Source organism: Somniosus microcephalus, chromosome 19 (genome assembly GCF_052327205.1).
Source record: "Somniosus microcephalus isolate GS21.2 chromosome 19, FLI_Smic_1.0, whole genome shotgun sequence".
NCBI classification, from domain to species: domain Eukaryota; kingdom Metazoa; phylum Chordata; class Chondrichthyes; order Squaliformes; family Somniosidae; genus Somniosus; species Somniosus microcephalus.
This window is the reverse complement of record NC_141005.1, coordinates 37,858,728-37,877,152: the sequence shown is the minus strand read 5'-3', so window position 1 is coordinate 37,877,152 and position 18,425 is coordinate 37,858,728. Positions and strand designations below refer to the sequence as shown.

At 46.2% G+C, this 18,425-nt stretch overlaps 1 protein-coding gene across 2 annotated transcripts in view; it reads left to right on the top strand.

Moving 5' to 3' along the window:
• LOC147104340 (sarcoplasmic/endoplasmic reticulum calcium ATPase 2) overlaps nt 1–18,425 on the top strand; it is a 43,441-nt gene that overhangs the window by 9,311 nt on the left and 15,705 nt on the right. For both annotated transcript variants that reach the window (XR_015072316.1, XM_085961595.1), the window contains exons 5-9: nt 2,311–2,413; nt 3,386–3,517; nt 3,607–3,732; nt 4,140–4,358; nt 12,005–12,340. Coding sequence is in view for 1 of the 2 variants with exons in the window: in XM_085961595.1 (XP_085817721.1) it covers nt 2,311–2,413; nt 3,386–3,517; nt 3,607–3,732; nt 4,140–4,358; nt 12,005–12,340 (916 nt within the window). In the remaining variant the exon portion in view is untranslated. The remainder of the gene's footprint in view (nt 1–2,310; nt 2,414–3,385; nt 3,518–3,606; nt 3,733–4,139; nt 4,359–12,004; nt 12,341–18,425) is intronic.

Here is an 18,425-nt window from a genome sequence, read left to right as displayed (position 1 = left end):
GAAATTCTCCACAAGTGAGCTATCAGAAGTGGCAGAATTCAGACGTGACCGGATATCTTCATTGTGGCCATGCAGATATTTCTGTGGCCTGCTTTTCCCCAGTGGCTCTTGACCTGCTTCCTGTAGTAGTGACTATAGAATCCAAAAACTTCTCATCAGGCTGTATATTTCAACAAATTGAAAATGTATTCATTGCCCACTAGCAGAGCCAAAAGAAAGGAGCGTTTTATTCATATCCATTAGACCTTGGTTTAAACCAAACTTCATCAGCGCACATACAGCAATCAAATGCTTTTCACTCTCTTGTATAGGCATCCAGGTGTATGAAAACCTGTGTCCCAAATTTGTGTATTTCCTTTTTGAAATTTTGCGCTCGCTTGCAACATTCGGCTCCAATTCAAGAAGGTGACTAATTTTGTGTATCTGGTCTCTAGTCGGTGAATTAAAATTTAATTGTCTTTCTATCTACCTTCCCAACCTCTTCACTTTAATCAGAAGATTATTTTGTTTTACATTTTTGCTGGCTTACTCAATTGCATGTTGGGAAATGTTCAAGAATAAATTGACAACTTTATTTTAAATGTTGTATGTTTTAAGATTTTTGTCAAATAAAATTTTATAAATATTTAAGCAAAAATAGTCTTGAAATGAGGGTACTGTGATGATCCCCCCCAACTGTAAAATGAAAATGAAAGAAATAACTTGCATTTATATAGTGCCTGTCACAACCTCAGGATGTCCCAAAGCACTTTACAGCCCATGAAGTACTTGTGAAGTGTAATTTGTGTAATTTAAAAGTGTAATTTCCCTACTGTAATATAGGGAAACACAGCAAGATCCCACAAACAGCAATGAGATAATGACCAGATAATCTGTTTTTTTTAACGTGATGTTAGTTAAGGGATAAATAGGGCACCCCTGCTCTTGCTCATAGTGCCATGTGATCTTTTATGTCCACCTGAGACACCAGATCAGGCCTTGGTTTAACATTGCATCTGAAGGATGGGATACCATTGACTCTGCAGCCCTCCCTCAATCCTGCACTGAAGTGTTAGCCTAGCTTATGTGCCCAAATCTCGAGTGGGGCTTGAACCCACAACCTTCTGACTCGGGTGCGAATACCATGGCTGACAATATGGTGCAGAAAGAGGAAATTGATGGCAGTAATTTGTACCGTTGAAATGGAAAGAGTATCCCAAACTGCCTGACCAGCTGCCTGTGGGATTTTATTACCATTGGTGTACGCACGGGAACATTATTTAATTTAAATACCTAATGTTAATTTGTTAAATCATGATAAGCTTATTTTTCTTATCTACTGTGTTGGTGTGTTTGAAACTTACCATTTGTAACTGAATTTTCCATTTTGGTTGAAAGTGAAAATGAGTAACGCACTAAAAATTACATTAGTTGGGTGCTTATGCCCTTTACAATGCCTCCGCATGTTAAATGAAGTTTGAATGAAATAATTCTGGTAATATGAACTTAATAGCCTTTACCAATGCCGATGTAATCTACGCTTTGCATACCTAGAGCAGTAATTTATAGTGGTGAGTGAGAGAAATGGTTATCGAATTTTGCGTTACTGGTAGGTTCAGCTTGAAGAGTTTGTTTTTAACAGCTGGTGTTGCACATTGGTTGAGCATTACTGCAATCCGTGTAATGCTGACTTTAAATTAAAATAAAATAAAAGAATATGGGCAGTAAAATATATTGTTTTGTTTTGGGAGTGCCACAATTCTGACCTCTGAACTATCACTGACAGAGGCCAATGAACAGAGTCTGTGTACGTGTGTGAGAAACTCTTGCCTCAAGTAACATGAGTGGTGCAATCGGACTGTATAACCACAGCTGCCCAGTCACACTGCCATCAAAAATACCTGATCTTGCACCAAAAGATCCAGGATAACTGGGGCATATCTTGCATGTCATTAACTAGAGTGGGTGAGGCTGCTACCTGCAGCAGCACTTCAGTGTAAGTAGCTGTATTGCAGTGCTGGAATTTAAATACAGTACTGTTTCAGAAGCTGGAATGGAAATATTACCCAAATCCGCACAGCAATGAGATCTTTATCGAGCTGCATTAGAAGTGATACTGTAACCGGATCCCACAGCTTTAAAACGGCTTGCAAATCGCAAATGTTTTTAGTTTAGTCATGGTGGTCTTCCAAAGTAAAAATTCAAATTTGTGAAACTGAAGTCTAGCCCGAGGCGACTGCAGCTCGCATTGCTCAGCCCATGTACAAATAGTTCCTTAATTCAATAGAATATTTTGGTCTGGAAACTCTAAGTTTAACTTTTGTCTTGCAGAGAATTGGATAACAAAATAGTGAAGTGTTGTGAATATGATGGCCTTGTTGAACTGGCAACTATCTGTGCACTTTGCAATGATTCTTCTTTGGATTTTAATGAGGTATGAATTAAATATATATATGTGTGTGTATATATAATCACTCATCAATTTCCCATGACCCTGTTTACGTGGAGAGTCAAGACCAAGTGCAGGTCAAACAGGGCTGAAAGATTGGAACTGGGGTGGGACGGGGTGGGGTGGAGGAAGAGAGGGAGCAGATGACTTGTGGATGGGATGGGGCGAGGAGGGTAAAAGGAAGAAGACGGTGGTGGTGGAGGAGGCAACAAGAGACTGGGAAGGGTGGGTGTGTGCCCATTATTCAATGGCAGGGGGTAACTGCACTGAGTTGGGTTCCATTTCAAGGGGAAGGGGAGAATGGTGGGGGGTTTCTTTGGGAGGGAGTTCCAGAGAGCAGATTAGTATTTATTTATAGCAAAAGTTCATATTTTATGCCCTAGTTGATAATTTTGAAGTACAGATGAGGTAAATGCTACCTATCTGCATACACTAAGCCATGGCAAAGGTGTTGGGACCTCATAAATCTTATTAAATTTTTTATTTTAAAATTTACTATGGGGGGGGGGGGGAAATTGTGCTGAACATTTCTCCCCTCAGGAAACTGGCACAACTTTCAGGAGAAGCCTGTTCCCAGTCAACACTTGAGTATTCTGTTGTTATAGTCCAAATGTGCCCCTTTGGTATTAGTGACTCAACATTAAACCTCACTTAAATTTAAAACATTTCTCTGCCAAATTGGAACATATATTAATTGCGCTGCGCTATAATTCAAATTTCTAATGTCCCTTTGGTTTTGACCCTTCAAGAACTAGTCGCAGCACTTGTTTTGCTAACCATGGGAGAAGTACGCCAGTTGCCATGTGTAGTGACATCAGAAATGATTCAAAGAATGGGTTCCTGTTGTCACTGCATATATGAACCAGAGAAATCTTTCCCTGCTCAACATGAAGTTTGATTTTTTTTTTTTTTTTTTTTTGAGTACGACTTGTCTAATATTTTAACCCTCATTTTCAGGCTAAAGGAGTCTATGAGAAGGTTGGGGAAGCCACAGAGACTGCCCTCTGTTGCTTGGCTGAAAAAATGAATGTATTTGACACAGACTTGAAGAATCTATCCAAGATTGAGCGTGCCAATGCCTGCTGTACCGTAAGTTTTATATTCTGAAGCAGGTTGCTTTTATTAGATTAAAAAAATTAAATAGGGACTTTAGCTAAAACCATGTTTTGTTTCTCCAGGTCATCAAGCAATTAATGAAGAAAGAGTTCACTTTGGAGTTCTCTAGAGACCGGAAATCTATGTCTGTGTACTGTTCCCCTAACAAACCCACTCGTTCATCTATTGGCAACAAGATGTTCATTAAGGTAGAACTGCAATGCATTCCACTTTTTCCCCCTCCGGTTACTGTTCATGCTTTGTGGTTTAACATTGAAGAAAATAGCGTTTCATACTTCTGTCATATAGATTGGCATCAGTACTCCCGAGTAGTGTCATAAACAGGCTGACTGAATTCCAGCCTTGTGCTGTCCCAGTGGCTGAGTCTGTTTTGTGCTTGCAACCATTGCCTACTACGAAGGAATAAACTCTGACTGATGGAATTAACGTTGAGAGTCTGAGAGTGGAGCTTTTCAAATCCGCACTCTGAATTGGTTTGCAGAAGCAAATCCAGTATCGGAGTGCAGCCTGCCAAAATACCATAGAGAATGGTGGGGGTCTATGCAGCCAAGATGTGCTAAAGATACTGTAACTCTGTTTTGCTTTGTTTCCATAGGGTGCCCCTGAGGGTGTGATTGATAGATGTACGTATATTCGTGTCGGTACCAATAAAGTTCCCCTCTCAAAATCTATCAAAGAGAAGATTTTGACTGTTGTCAAAGAATGGGGCACTGGCAAGGACACACTGCGCTGCTTGGCACTGGCTACGCATGATAATCCTCTCAGAAAAGAAGATATGAATCTGGAAGAGTCATCAAAGTTCATTAACTATGAGGTTAGTATTGGGCAGAATAAAGAGCCTTAATATGTTGATGTAAACTTTACACAGGTAACTCATGTTAAAAAGTAAATACTGTTCAATAGGTCTAATGGAATGGCAGTCAAATGTATCCTAGTTAGAACCTAAGGAAGAGGCCATTTCTGAAGCCGCAATAAATTCTCACACATATCGTTTTCAAGTATTCAATGGAGTGTCTGTTCCAGGCACTCCTGAAAGAATTCCAGCACTCCCTTTTTACAGATCATATTCTGCTGTTTGTAGACTCATCTGAGAATCTAGTGTGCTTTATTGACTAAATTGAACAGTTGGCTAAAAGAAAGACCTGCATTTATATAGCGCCTTTCATGTCCACCGGACGTCTCAAAGCAATTTACAGCCAATTAAGTACTTTTGGAGTGTAGTCACTGTTGTAATGTAGGAAACGCAGCAGCTAATTTGCGCACAGCAAGCTCCCACAAACAGCAATGTGATAATGACCAGATAATCTGTTTTTGTCGTGTTGCTTGAGGGATAAATATTGGCCAGGACACCGGGGATAACTCCCTTGCTCCTCTTCGAAATAGTGCCATGGAATCTTTTACGTCCACCAGATGGGACCTCGGTCTCTGTTCATGCACCCACTTTAGAATTGTACCCTTCAGTTTATATTGCTGCCTCTCGCTCTTCCAGAGCATCACTTTGCACGTTTCTGCATTAAATTTAATCTGCCACGTGTCTGCCCATTCCACCAGCTTGTTTATGTCCTCTTGAAGTCTATCACTATCCTCCTCACTGTTCACTTTACTGCCAAGTTTTTGTGTCATCTGCAAATTTTGAAATTTTGCCCTGTACACCCAAGTCTAAAACATTGACATATATATCAAGAGAAGCAGTGGTCCTAGTACCGACACCTGGGGGACCCCACTGTGTACCACCTTCCGGTACGAAAAACAACCGGTCACCACTACTCTCTGTTTCCTGTCACTTAGCCAATTTCGTATCCATGCTGCCACTGTCCCTTTTTTATTCCATGGGCTGCAACTTTGCTGGCAAGCCTATTATGTGGCACTTTATCAAACGCCTTCTGGAAGTCCATGTACAGCACATCAACCCCATTGCACTCATCAACCCTCTCTATTACCTCATCAAAAAACTCAAATGAAGTTAGTTAAACACGATTTGCCTTTAACAAATCCGTGCTGGCTTTCCTTAATTAATCTACACTTGTCCAAGTGACTGTTAATTTTGTCCCAGATTATCATTTCTAAAAGCTTCCCCATGACATCTTTGGTAAAGCATTTGGTGACAGTACCTTGGGTTTGGGTGTTTTGAATATCCAGGTGGTTGCCATAATGCAAACTGTGCTTAAAAAGTATCCATCCATCACTTTGAAAGTAGATGTCGATTGTATAGCTGATTAGGGAAGACTTGAGAGTTGATGACAACTAATGGAAGACTTTATCTGGTGGCTGGTTACGAGAACACATACTCTTATGTCTGGGGTTCACTGGCTACCATGATTGAGTTGCAGAGTGAGAAGCGGGTGCTGCTGAAACTCCACACTTAAACCTAATGGAACCACCATCTGCTATGCTAGGGTGTGTGTTCAATGTTGTGGTCAGGAGGATAATGGCATTGTACTCGTACATTTTACAGTGAGTTGTGTTGCTCACCATACCACTTGTGAGGAATTCCTGGCACCTTATACCCAGCAAAACCTCAAATCCATACTTCAGTTGCCTAATCACAAACCTAATAATTATCCTCCTTGGGAGGAGTAAACAGGGTCCCTTTGGGGTTAAGATGACTGTGGTTATGTGCCTAGCGATAGAAAGTTGGAACTGTGTGCCCTTCAAGCTAGGCAGATCTGCAATTCTTCACGGTACTGTTGATTGGCGAGTTAGCCAAGCTCATTAATGGGATTTGCCATTGAAGATCCATCACTGGGGGCTGAGATTCTTGCCATTCAGCTCTAAATAACCCTGCAAAGCAACCAGTTAAAACATTTTGAATTGTGTTGTTGATGCGCTATCAATTACTCATAAAAGACTGAGAGTTAGAAGAGTAACCAAAGGCTTTTATTAACAACAGAATGGAGGTCTGCCTCGCGTGGTCGACCGGTCCATGATACTAAGGGCTGGGGAGCAGTCACCTTTATACTAGGACCTGTGGGAGGAGTCAGGCGAGGCATGTCCAGGCATGTACACAGTGGAAGACAAACAGGAATACAAACAGTGGTTTACCACATTCACCCCTTGTTTAAAATTGAGTCCGGCGGGGTGAAGTGTATTAAAAGTTAGTGTATTGGAGTCTCTCCGGAGGTCTTGTCTGCCGCTGTGATCTGCGTGGCGACGGCAGGGGTAGTGAAGTTTCCGGCGTCGAGTCCAGCGTAGGCTGTGGCACAGGCGTGTCGTCCTCGTAGATGTCGAGCGGGTCGCGGGGCCCAGGCCTGCCGTCTGCTGGGGCTGGATATCGGATCGTGGGGGGGGGGGTGGTAGTGGGTAGTGGGTTACTGTGGTCCCCGAGGGTGCAAGGTCTCTTATGGAGACTGTGTCCTCCCGCCCGTCCGGGTATGCGATGTAAGCATACTGGGGGTTGGCGTGGAGGAGGTCGACCCTCTCGACCAGGGGGTCCGTTTTATGGGTCCTCACGTGTCTTCTCAGTAGGACCGGCCCTGGGGACGTCAGCCATGGTGGTAGCGATGTCCCTGATGTGGACTTCCTTGGGAAGACGAACATTTTCTCATGAGGGGTGGCGTTAGTGGCAGTGCAGAGCAGTGACCGAATAGAGTGGAGCGCATCGGGGAGCACATCCTGCCAGCGGGAGGTTGGAAGGCCCCTAGACTTTAAGGCTAGCAGGACGGCCTTCCAAACTGTCGCATTTTCTCTTTCCACCTGTCCGTTCCCCCGGGGGTTGTAACTGGTGGTCCTGCTTGTGGCAATACCCCTAGTTAGCAGGTACTGACGGAGTTCGTCGCTCATAAACGATGAGCCCCGGTCGCTATGGATATAGCTGGGGAAGCCGAACAGGGTGAAGAGGTTGTTCAGACATTTAATGACCGTGGCACTGGTCATGTCCGGGCAGGGGAAGGCGAACGGGAAACGGGAGTACTCATCAATAATATTGAGGAAGTACACATTGCGGTCGGAGGAGGGGAGAGGCCCTTTAAAATCGACGCGAAGGGGCGAGTGGCTTTTATCAGGTGGGCCCTGTCTGGTCTATAAAAGTGCGGTTTGCACTCAGCGCAGACTTGGCAGTTCCTGGTCATGGTCCTGACCTCCTCAATAGAGTAAGGCAGGTTGCGGGCCTTGATGAAGTGGAAGAACCTGGTGACCCCCGGGTGGCAGAGGTCATTGTGGAGGGCCCGCAGTCTATCGATCTGCGCGCTGGTGCAGGTGCCACGCGATAGCGCATCCGGGGGTTCATTTAGCTTCCCGGGCCGGTACAAGATCTCGTAGTTGTAGGTGGAAAGTTCGATTCTCCACCTCAAGATCTTGTCATTTTTGATTTTGCCCCTCTGCTTGTTGTTAAACATAAAAGCAACTGAACGCTGGTCAGTGAGCAGGGTAAATCGTTTTCCGGCCAGGTAGTGCCTCCAATGACGCACAGCCTCCACAATCGCCTGGGCCTCCTTCTCAACAGCGGAGTGTCTGGTCTCCGGGCCTTGGAGGGTTCGTGAAAAGAAGGCCACGGGTCTCCCCGCCTGATTGAGGGTAGCGGCCAGGGCAAAGTCAGACGCGTCGCTTTCCACCTGGAAGGGGATGGATTCGTCCACTGCGTGCATGGTGGCTTTGGCAATGTCCTCCTTGATACGGTGGAAGGCTAAGCGGGCCTCTGCCGTCAAGGGAAAAGAGGTGGACTTGATCAGCGGACGGGCCTTGTCCGCATAGTAGGGGACCCACTGGGCGTAATAGGAGAAAAAGCCTAGGCACCTCTTCAGGGCCTTGAGGCAGTGGGGCAGTGGAAGTTCCATAAGGGGACGCATCCGGTCGGGGTCGGGGCCGATGACTCCGTGTTCCACAACACAGCCAAGGATGGCGAGGCGGTTTGTGCGGAATATGCACTTCTCCTTGTTATATGTCAGGTTTAGGAGTTGGGCGGTGCGGAGGAATTTTTCGAGGTTTGCGTCATGGTCCTGCAAGTCACGGCCGCAGATGGTCACATTGTCCAGATATGGGAAAGTGGCCTGCAACGCATTTTGATCTACCATCCGGTCCATCTCCCTTTGGAAGACGGAGACCCCGTTGGTGACGCCAAAGGGAACCCTAAGGAAGTGATAGAGGCAGCCGTTTGCCTCAAAGGCAGTGTACTGGCGGTCCTCAGGGCGGATGGGGAGCTGGTGGTACGCTGATTTCAGGTCAATGGTCGAGAAGACGCGGTACTGCGCGATCTGGTTGACCATATCAGCTATACGGGGGAGTGGGTAGGCGTCCAGCAGGGTGTAGCGATTTATTGTCTGGCTGTAGTCGATGACCAGGCGCTGCTTCTCGCCGGTCTTAACGACCACAACCTGGGCTCGCCAGGGGCTGGTGCTGCCCTCAATAATCCCTTCTTTCAGGAGCCGCTCCACTTCGGTTTTAATGAAAACCCTGTCCCCGGCACTGTATCGCCTGCTCTTTGTGGCGATGGGCTTACAGTCGGGGGTGAGGTTAGCAAACAGTTGGGGGGGGGGGTGACTCTGAGTGTGGAGAGGTTGCACCTGGTGCGCGGCGGGCAGTTTGGAAGCTGCTGGCTGCGGACTGTGAGTGGGGGTAGGGGTCCACCGTACGCCATCGTAACACTTTTAAGGTGGCACTGAAAATCTAACCCCAGCAGGACGGCAGCGCAGAGGTCAGGCAGGACCAGAAGTTTAAAATGATCGTACGCGGTCCCGTCTACTACGAGTGTCACCACGCAGTAGCCGCCGATGTCCGCCGACTGGGACTCGGAGGCCATAGAAATCCGCTGTTGCGCAGGCAGGACTGGGAGAGAGCAACGCCGCACCGTGTCGGGGTGGATGAAGCTCTCCGTGCTCCCAGAGTCAAAAAGGCAGATTGTATCGTGACCATTTACCTTAATGTCCATTGTGGAACTGGCCAGTTGGTGCGGTCTCGCTTGGTCCAGTGTAACGGATGCCAGCGTAGGGGTCGGTGTGTCGCTGCGGGTATCAGATGAGGCGGTGTCGGGGGCCTGCTGCGTCCCGGCTGTCGTCCAAGATGGCGGCGTCCATGATCCCCATGTGGCTGGAGACGTCCAAAATGGCTGCTGTACCGGTGATTCGCACATGGCCGGGGAGGTCCAAGATGGCGGCCCGCATGGCCCACACGCGGCGCTGCTGGGGTTCGGGGTGGCTTTGGCCCTGCAGACGCTAGCGTAGTGTCCCTTCTTCCCGCAGCCCGAGCAGATCGCGTTTTTCGCCGGGCAGCGCGCTCTGGGGTGTTTTGCCTGGCCACAGAAGTAGCATTTCTGGCCTTGGGGCACTGCTGTCTGGCCTTGGGACACTGCTGCGGTAGTTGGGCCGTTGTTGGGGTGTGGCTGGGGTGGCACGGCGCTATGAGGCGGTCCTACCGTGTCCCAGGCTGTCATTCCCCGCGGCGTCCACGGTGCAGAGGAGTAGGCATCCATGCCCTGGTAGGCTGCATCCAACGATAGTGCGAGTTCAGAGGCCTTGTTGAGGTCGAGGTTACTCTGCTCCAACAGTCGCTGTCGGGTGTAATTGGATCTGTGGCCCGCTACAAAAGCGTCCCGGATAAGTTCCTCTGTGTACACGGCGGCCTTTACATCCTTACAACCACAGGCCCGGCCAAGCACAGACAGTGCCTGAAGGTATTCCACAGTCGATTCCCCAGGTTGTTGTTTACGACTCCCCAGGAGGTGCCTGGCGTACACTTCGTTCACTGGGCGCGTGTACTGGTCCTTGAGGAGCTTGATAGCGTCCGCGTACGAGGTCGCGTCTTGGATGACCGAGTACACTCGGTGGTTCACTTTGGAGGTCAGGACATCCAGTTTGTCCTCGTCCGATTTGATTGCTTCGGAGGCGGTCAGGAATTTTTCGAAACACTTAAGCCAGTGAGTAAACTTGGTGGATGAGTCCGCCTCCCGATGATCTAAGTCCAGGCATGCTGGTGTGAGGATCTTCTCCATTATAAAAATGTTGTTAATAAAATTGATGCGCTATCAATTACTCATAAAAGACTGAGAGTTAGAAGAGTAACCAAAGGCTTTTATTAACAACAGAATGGAGGTCTGCCTCGCGTGGTCGACCGGTCCATGATACTAAGGGCTGGGGAGCAGTCACCTTTATACTAGGACCTGTGGGAGGAGTCAGGCGAGGCATGTCCAGGCATGTACACAGTGGAATACAAACAGGACAAACAGGAATACAAACAGTGGTTTACCACAGTTGTTTATTGGACAATTTTACAATATCACAAGGGCAAGAAAAGTTAAATCACAATTGAACATATTCATACCAATACACACACACACACACACACACACCCTTCATATGTCCATCATTATCCTCCTCAAATACTTCTGAAATCACCACAGTGATGTTAGAAGTATTTGAGTGGTCCTTGCTAGATGAACATCGGACAGCTTAACAGTGCCCAATGCTGGTAAACTGTCTCGTCTTCATTAATTAGACTCCAGGATTACTGCAGTGCTCACATTTCCAAACCCTTGGCTTTTCCAACCTGTCCTCTAAGCTCTCTGGAGCTGCGTAAATATGGTATCTCCCTACTGGGGGAGAGGGTGTAATCCATAGTGAACAATTGATATCTCTGCCTGTATAGCTTTCTTAGTAGTTTGGTTCAGAGACTCTTGAGCATGGTGATGGGTTTCCATGTGTGTCAAACATCTAGATGACCAGAAAAAGCACTCGTGGATTCCACTGCGGTGATGTCAGAAGTATTTAAGGAAAATTACATCAATTTATTGCACGAAAAACTGTTGTGTTTGCTTGTGAGTGTTGGGCCGAAAGTGTTCCATTGTGACTTCCCCCCACCCCCCCCCCCCCCCCCCCCCTTGTTACATTGCAAAATTCTCAAAATATTTTAGGTGCGACAGAATTGAAATGTTTTAACTGGCTGGTAATTAAACCCATAAGTATTTATTAAATGAATGCATTTCAGTTTATACGACATTACGCCATATTGATCGGAAAGTTGCTCATTTTGTACTTGGCCTGTGTTATGTTAGCTGATCATGGTGAAGGAAGTAATTGGGTACTACAATTGCCCTCTGCGTGGGAGGGGAAACTTCAGCCAAAGTTCCCACTACTGATTGATGTTCAGTAACTCCTGACCAACACTCGTGGAACTGCATTCTAGCAAGAGAGGAAGGCAAAGGGGAATAATAATATATTTATGGGCTTAAGGCCTCTCTGATAATGTGATTTTTTTTTTGATGGTGTGTTGATAGTGATGCCCAATAGTCCTTATCTGACAAGTTCAAAAATGCCTTTGCATAAAGCAAGGCCTTCCCGGGGTAGAAACAGTTTGGGAATCCAGTTGGCCTCAGCGTACCTATAATAATAGGACATAAAAGTACATTTACAAAAACGTTCCCTTAGTTTGAACATCGTAAAGCTCCTAATATATTAGTATGCAATGTTGGTAATCTCTCCAGAAGTGCAGCAGAACGTTTTGTAAAATGACAACACTTGTCTCCCATTCCAGAATGACCTGACGTTCATTGGATGTGTTGGAATGCTTGATCCACCAAGAACAGAGGTAGCTGCTTCAATCAAGATGTGCAAGCACGCTGGCATCCGTGTCATCATGATCACCGGTGATAACAAGGGCACCGCTGTAGCCATTTGCCGTCGTATCGGTATCTTTGGGGAGCGAGAAGATGTCCATAGAAAAGCTTTCACTGGCCGTGAGTTTGATGAACTTCCCCCAGCAGAACAGAGGGAGGCTTGCTTGAAAGCTCGCTGCTTTGCTCGAGTGGAACCTTCCCACAAGTCTAAGATCGTGGAGTTTTTGCAGGCGTTTGATGAAATCACAGCCATGGTAGGAACACTAGTTTTTGAAGTAGTCCAGTCTCCAATCACTCTTGCTTTTGGGTGTTTTACTTGTTTGCTCAGTTCTGGCTAGAGTTATTCTGTGTCTGCTTCCATTGCCTGATATTTTCCTTGTAGGCAAACAGCTTAAAGGGGGGGGGACTGTCTTCATGGGGAGAAGAATGCATTTATAAACACGTTTCCCAGACTTGCCACAATTGACGTTCATTGCATTAAAACACACAATAACTCGCAGTTATGAAAATGAAGCATTGCTTTTCCTCCATCCCTTAAATAAGCTTTGCCGAACATGTTCATGAAGACTGGCCCTTTAACACAAAGGCTTCTTTCAATCAGAATAATACATTTTCTACACTAGGTAGTGTATCAAATGAGTTAGCCACTTCAGTTTGGCGTATAAATACATTTGCTTAATTGAAGTTGTGTTGAGGTTATCTGATTGTGGGCTTCCTGATGACTCGGCTAGTTGTCGGTGAGTGGCTGAGCCGCAAAGACCAGGAAGATCCTGGGTCTGTGTATATTGAGCGTATCACAGCAGCGGTGCTGCAGTTGGCTTCAGTGCCACGGGATTAGGGAAGGGAAATTCAGCCAACATTCCCATTCCTGATCAAGCAAGGACTCTTGCCTAAAGTTTCCATGCTTAGACATCAGGTGAAGTCAGCATTGGGCTCAGCTCTGGTAAAATAGCAAACACTTGCAATCTAGGCTCAACTCTTTTTTAAATAAAAAGAACGGCCTTTTGGGTGAATTGCCGGGGGTGCTGAGAACCCTTGGGGGCCTATTCCAGCAGGAACTCAATATCTTCAGGAGAAATTTGGTGGAAAGTGGGTGGGGGAGCTTTTAAGACCTGTTGCATGTCAGGTAATGGTGCATTTAATTGTACTTCATACTGCTACTTTTCCATGTTAAAGCCTAACCATTATTTTCATATTCTAGCATTATTTGTAAAGCACAGTAAATACTAATGGCTGTTTCAGAAATTATTTTCCCTGTTCCTTAAAAGCTTCAGCTGCTATTGGAGGGGGGTAGGCAAGTTGTAAATATCCGCCTCCACAGAAACCAGTCTTCAGCCAAGTCGATTCACTCCACGTGATATCGAGAAATGGCTGAGCGCACTGGATACAGCAAAGGCTGTGGGCCCCGACAACATCCCGGCTGTCGTGCTGAAGACTTGTGCTCCAGAACAAGCCGAGCCTCTAGCCAAGCTGTTCCAGTACAGCTATAACACTGGCATCTATCCGACAATGTGGAAAACTGCCCAGGTATGTCCTGTCCACAAAGCAGGACAAATCCAATCCGGCCAATTACTGCCCCATCAGTCTACTCTCAATCATCAGCAATGTGATGGAAGGTGTTGTCGACATGCTATCAAGCAGCACTTACTCGCCAATAACCTGCTCACTGATGCTCAGTTTAGGTTCCGCCAGGACCACTCGGCTCCAGACCTCATTACAGCCTTGGTCCAAACATGGACAAAAGAGCTGATTGCCAGAGGTGAGACGAGAGTGACTGCCCTTGACATCAAGGCAGCATTTAACCGAGCGTGGCATCAAGGAGCCCTAGTAAAATTGAAGTCAATGGGAATCAGGGGGGAAATCGCTCCGCTGGCTGGAGTCATACCTAGCACAAAGGAAGATGGTTGGAGGTCAGTCATCACAGCCCCAGGACATCACTGCAGGAGTTCCTCAGGGCAGTGTCCTAGGCCCAACCATCTTCAGCTGCTTCATTAATGACCTTCCCTCCATCATAAGGTCAGAACTGAGGATGTTCGCTGATGACTGCACAGTGTTCAGTGCCATTCACAACTCCTCAGATATTGAAGCAGTCCATGCCTGCAGGTAGCAAAACCGGGACAACATTCAGGCTTGGGCTGATAAGTGGCAGGTAACATTCGCACCACACAAGTGCCAGGCAATGACTATCTCCAACAAGCGAGCGCCTAACCACCACCCCTTGACATTTAACGGCATTACCATCGCCGAATCCCCCACCATCAACATCCTGGGAGTCACCATTGACAAGAAACTTAACTGGACCAGCCACATAAATACTGTGGCAACAAGAGCAGGTCAGAGGCTAGGTATTCTGCGGCGAGTGTCTTCTCTCCTGACTCCCCAAAGCCTTTCCAACATCTACAAGGCACAAGTCAGGAGTGTGATGGAATACTCTCCACTTGCCTGGATGAGTGCAGCTCCAACAATACTCAAGAAGCTCGACACTATCCAAGACAAAGCAGCCCGCTTGATTGGCACCCCGTCTACCACCTTAAACATTCACTCCCTCCACCATGGCTGCAGTGTGTACCATCTACAAGATGCACTGCAGCAACTCGCCAAGGCTCCTTTGGCAGCACCTCCCAAACCTGCGACTTCTACCACCTAGAAGGACAAGGGCAGCATGCGCATGGGAACACCACCACCTCCAAGTCACACACCATCCTGACTTGGATGTATATCGCCGATCCTTCATCGTCGCTGGGTCAAATTCCTGGAACTCCCTCCCTAATAGCACTGTGGGAGTATCTTCACCACACGGACTGCAGCGGTTCAAGAAGGAGGCTCACCAGCACCTTCTGAAGGGCAACTAGGGATGGGCAATAAATGCTAGCCTTGCCAGTGACGCCCAGATCCCATGAACGAATAAAAAAAAAAACTATTTAGTTGTAATTATGAAAACATTACTGATGCAAAGCTGTCACCAAGGTTAATGATGTGCATTAAAAATAATATAATTGGCCACTGAGCAATATCTTCTACTAAATGCTGAAGAGTGTAATGTATTGCTGCATCAGCTTGCTAGAACATAAGAAGTAGGAGCAGGAGTAGGCCATACGGCCCCTCGGGCCTGCTCCACCATTCAATAGGATCATGGCTGATCCGAATCTAGACTCACGTCCACTTCCCTGCCCTCTCCCCGTAACCCCTAATTCCCTTATCTGCTAGGAAACTGTCTATCTCCGTTTTAAATTTATTTAATGTTGCAGCTTCCACAGCTCTCTGGGGTAACAAATTCCATAGATTTACTACCCTCTGAGTGAAGAAGTTTCTCCTCATCTCAGTTTTAAAAGGGCAGTCCCTTATTCTAAGATTATGCCCCCTAGTTCTAATCTCGCCCATCAGTGGAACATCCTCACCGCATCCACCCGATCAAGCCCCCTCACAATCTTTTATGTTTCGATAAGATCGCCCCTCATTCTTCTGAACTCCAATGAGTAGAGGCCCAACCTACTCAACCTTTCCTCATACGTCAACCCCCTCCTCTCCGGAATCAACCGAGTGAACCTTCTCTGAACTGCCTCGAGAGCAAGTATATATTTTCTTAAATATGGAAACCAAAACTGCACGCAGTATTCCAGGTGTGGCCTCACCAATACCCTGTATAACTGCAGCAAGACTTCCCTGTTTTTACACTCCATCCCCCTTGCAATAAAAGCCAAGATTCCATTGGCCTTCCTGATCACCTGCTGCACCTGCATACTAACTTTTTGTGTTCCATGCACCAGGACCCCCAGATCTCTTTGTACTCACAGAATCACAGAAACCCCACAGTGCAGATAGAGGCCATTTCGGCCCATCGAGCCTGCACCGACACATATCCCACCCGATCCCCGTAACCCCACGTATTTAATCCCCCTAACACTAAGGGTCAATTTATCATAGCCAATCAACCTAACCCGCACATCTTTGGACTGTGGGAGGAAATCGGAGCACCCGGCGGAAACCCACGCAAACACGGGGAGAATGTGCAAACTCCACACAGACAGTCACTCGAGGCCGGATTCGAACCCGGGTCCCTGGCGCTGTGAGGCAACAGTGCTAACCACTATGCCACTGTGCTGCCTTTGCAGTTTCTCTCCATTTAGATAATAACTTGCTCTTTGATTTTTTTTCTGCCAAAGTGCATAACCTCACACTTTCCAATATTATATTCCATCTGCCAAATCTCTGCCCACTCACTTAGCCTGTCTATGTCCTTTTGCAGGTTTTTTATGTCCTCCTCACTCACTGCTTTCCCTCCCATCTTTGTATCGTCGGCAAACTTGGATATGTTGCACTCGGTCCCTTCCTCCAAATCGTTAATATAGATTGTAAAGAGTTGGGGTCCCAGCACTGACCCCTGCGGAACACCACGAGTTACTGATTGCCAGCCCGAGAACGAACCACATATCCCAACTCTTTGTTTTCTGTTAGATAGCCAATCTTCCACCCATGCCAGTATATTACCCCCAATCCTGTGATTTTTTTTATCATGATCAGCAATCTTTTGTGTGGAACCTTGTCAAATGCCTTTTGGAAGTCCAAATACACCACATCCACTGGTTCCCCTTTATCCACCCTGTATGTTACGTCCTCAAAGAATTCGAGCAAATTTGTCAAACATAACTTCCCCTTCATAAAACCATGCTGACTCTGTCCTATTAAATTATGTTTATCCAGATGCTCTGTTACTGTTTCCTTAATAATGGACTCCAACATTTTGCCAACCACAGATGTTAGGCTAACTGGTCTATAGTTTCCAGCTTTTTGTCTACTTCCCTTCTTAAATAAGGGTGTTACATTAGCAGTTTCCCAATCTGCCGGGACCTTTCCTGAGTCCAGGGAGTTTTGGAAAATAATCACCAATGCATTCACAATCCCTACTGCCACTTCTCTCAACACCCTAGGATGTAGGCCATCCGGTCCGGGGGATTTATCCGCCTTAAGTCCCATTATTTTACCGAGTACCATCTCCTTAGTGATTTTAATCGTGTTTAGCTCCACATAGTGTTGGGACAAGGTTCACCAACATGACTCCTTACTTGGCACTGAGGAGTGAACAAGGCATTCCTGAGGAAGGGGAGGGAACACTAGCACAAGTCAGCCACACCTATCTCGGCGCCTCCTCCAAGTGTCTTTCTAAATTCCCACGCCTCGATTATTGACCTCTTGACATCTGGCTAGTCTCTGTGGGATCAATTCTCAACTTGCCGTCCCAGCGCAAAACTGGTGTTGTAGTTCACCCGTCCATTATAGAAACCATCCGGTTTTAATTTATATTGCTTTTCCATAACGTCCCGTCTATCTTCAACACCATTGTTACACTCTGACGACAAGTTGAAAATCTACCGTTTATATTTCTTAGAATCCTGTGGTGTATATATCTAATACAGCTGGGGAAGAAGGAAACTTAAGAGTTGCCTGTGTCTGAATTAATTTCTTCTTGCTCACCTTGTATCTGATCTGGTGGTGGGTTTTTTGATTCAGAATTTAAGTTACATTTATACTGTGTTTCTGAAGAAAAGAGGAAAATAGTAACCCTGGGGAAAGTTGGCTATTTGAGAGGAAAAGATTTGTGTGACCATGGCATCTCTCTTAAAGGGGCAAATTTCAGTCTTCATCGAATGCTACAGCACAGAAGAAGTCCATTCGGCCCATGAGCCTGTGCCCTTTTTTTTTTAAAAAGAGCTTTCCAATTAGTACCACTCCCCTGCCCTTTCCCCATAGCCCTGCAAGTTTCTACACTTAATCATTTTCAAAAGGGAATTGGATAAATTATTGCATCTGCTTCCACCACCCTTTCAGGCTGTCCATTCCAGATCATAAAAGCTTGTGACGTTTATTTAAAAAAAAAAAAAAAAGAATTCCATCATGATGCCTTTGATTTTTTTTGCCAATTATCTTAAATCTGTGTCCTCTGGTTACTGACCTTTCTGCCACTGGAAATAGTTTCTCCTTATTTACTCGATCAAAACCCTTCATGATTTTGAACACCTCTATCAAATCTCCCCTTAACCTTCTCTGCTCTAAGGAGAACAACCCCAGTTTCTCCAGTCTCTCCATGTAACTGAAGCCTTTCATCCCTGGTACCATTCTAGTAAATCTCCTCTGCACCATCTGCAAGGCCTTAACATCCTAAAGTCTGGTGCCCAGAATTGGCCAGAATACTCCAGCTAGGGCCTAACCAGTGTTTTAGAAAGATTTAGCATAACTTCCTTGCTTTTGCACTCTCTGCCTCTATTAATAAAGCCAAGGATCCCATATGCCTTTTTAACAACCTTCTCAACTTGTTCTGCCACCTTCAGACTTGTGTACATA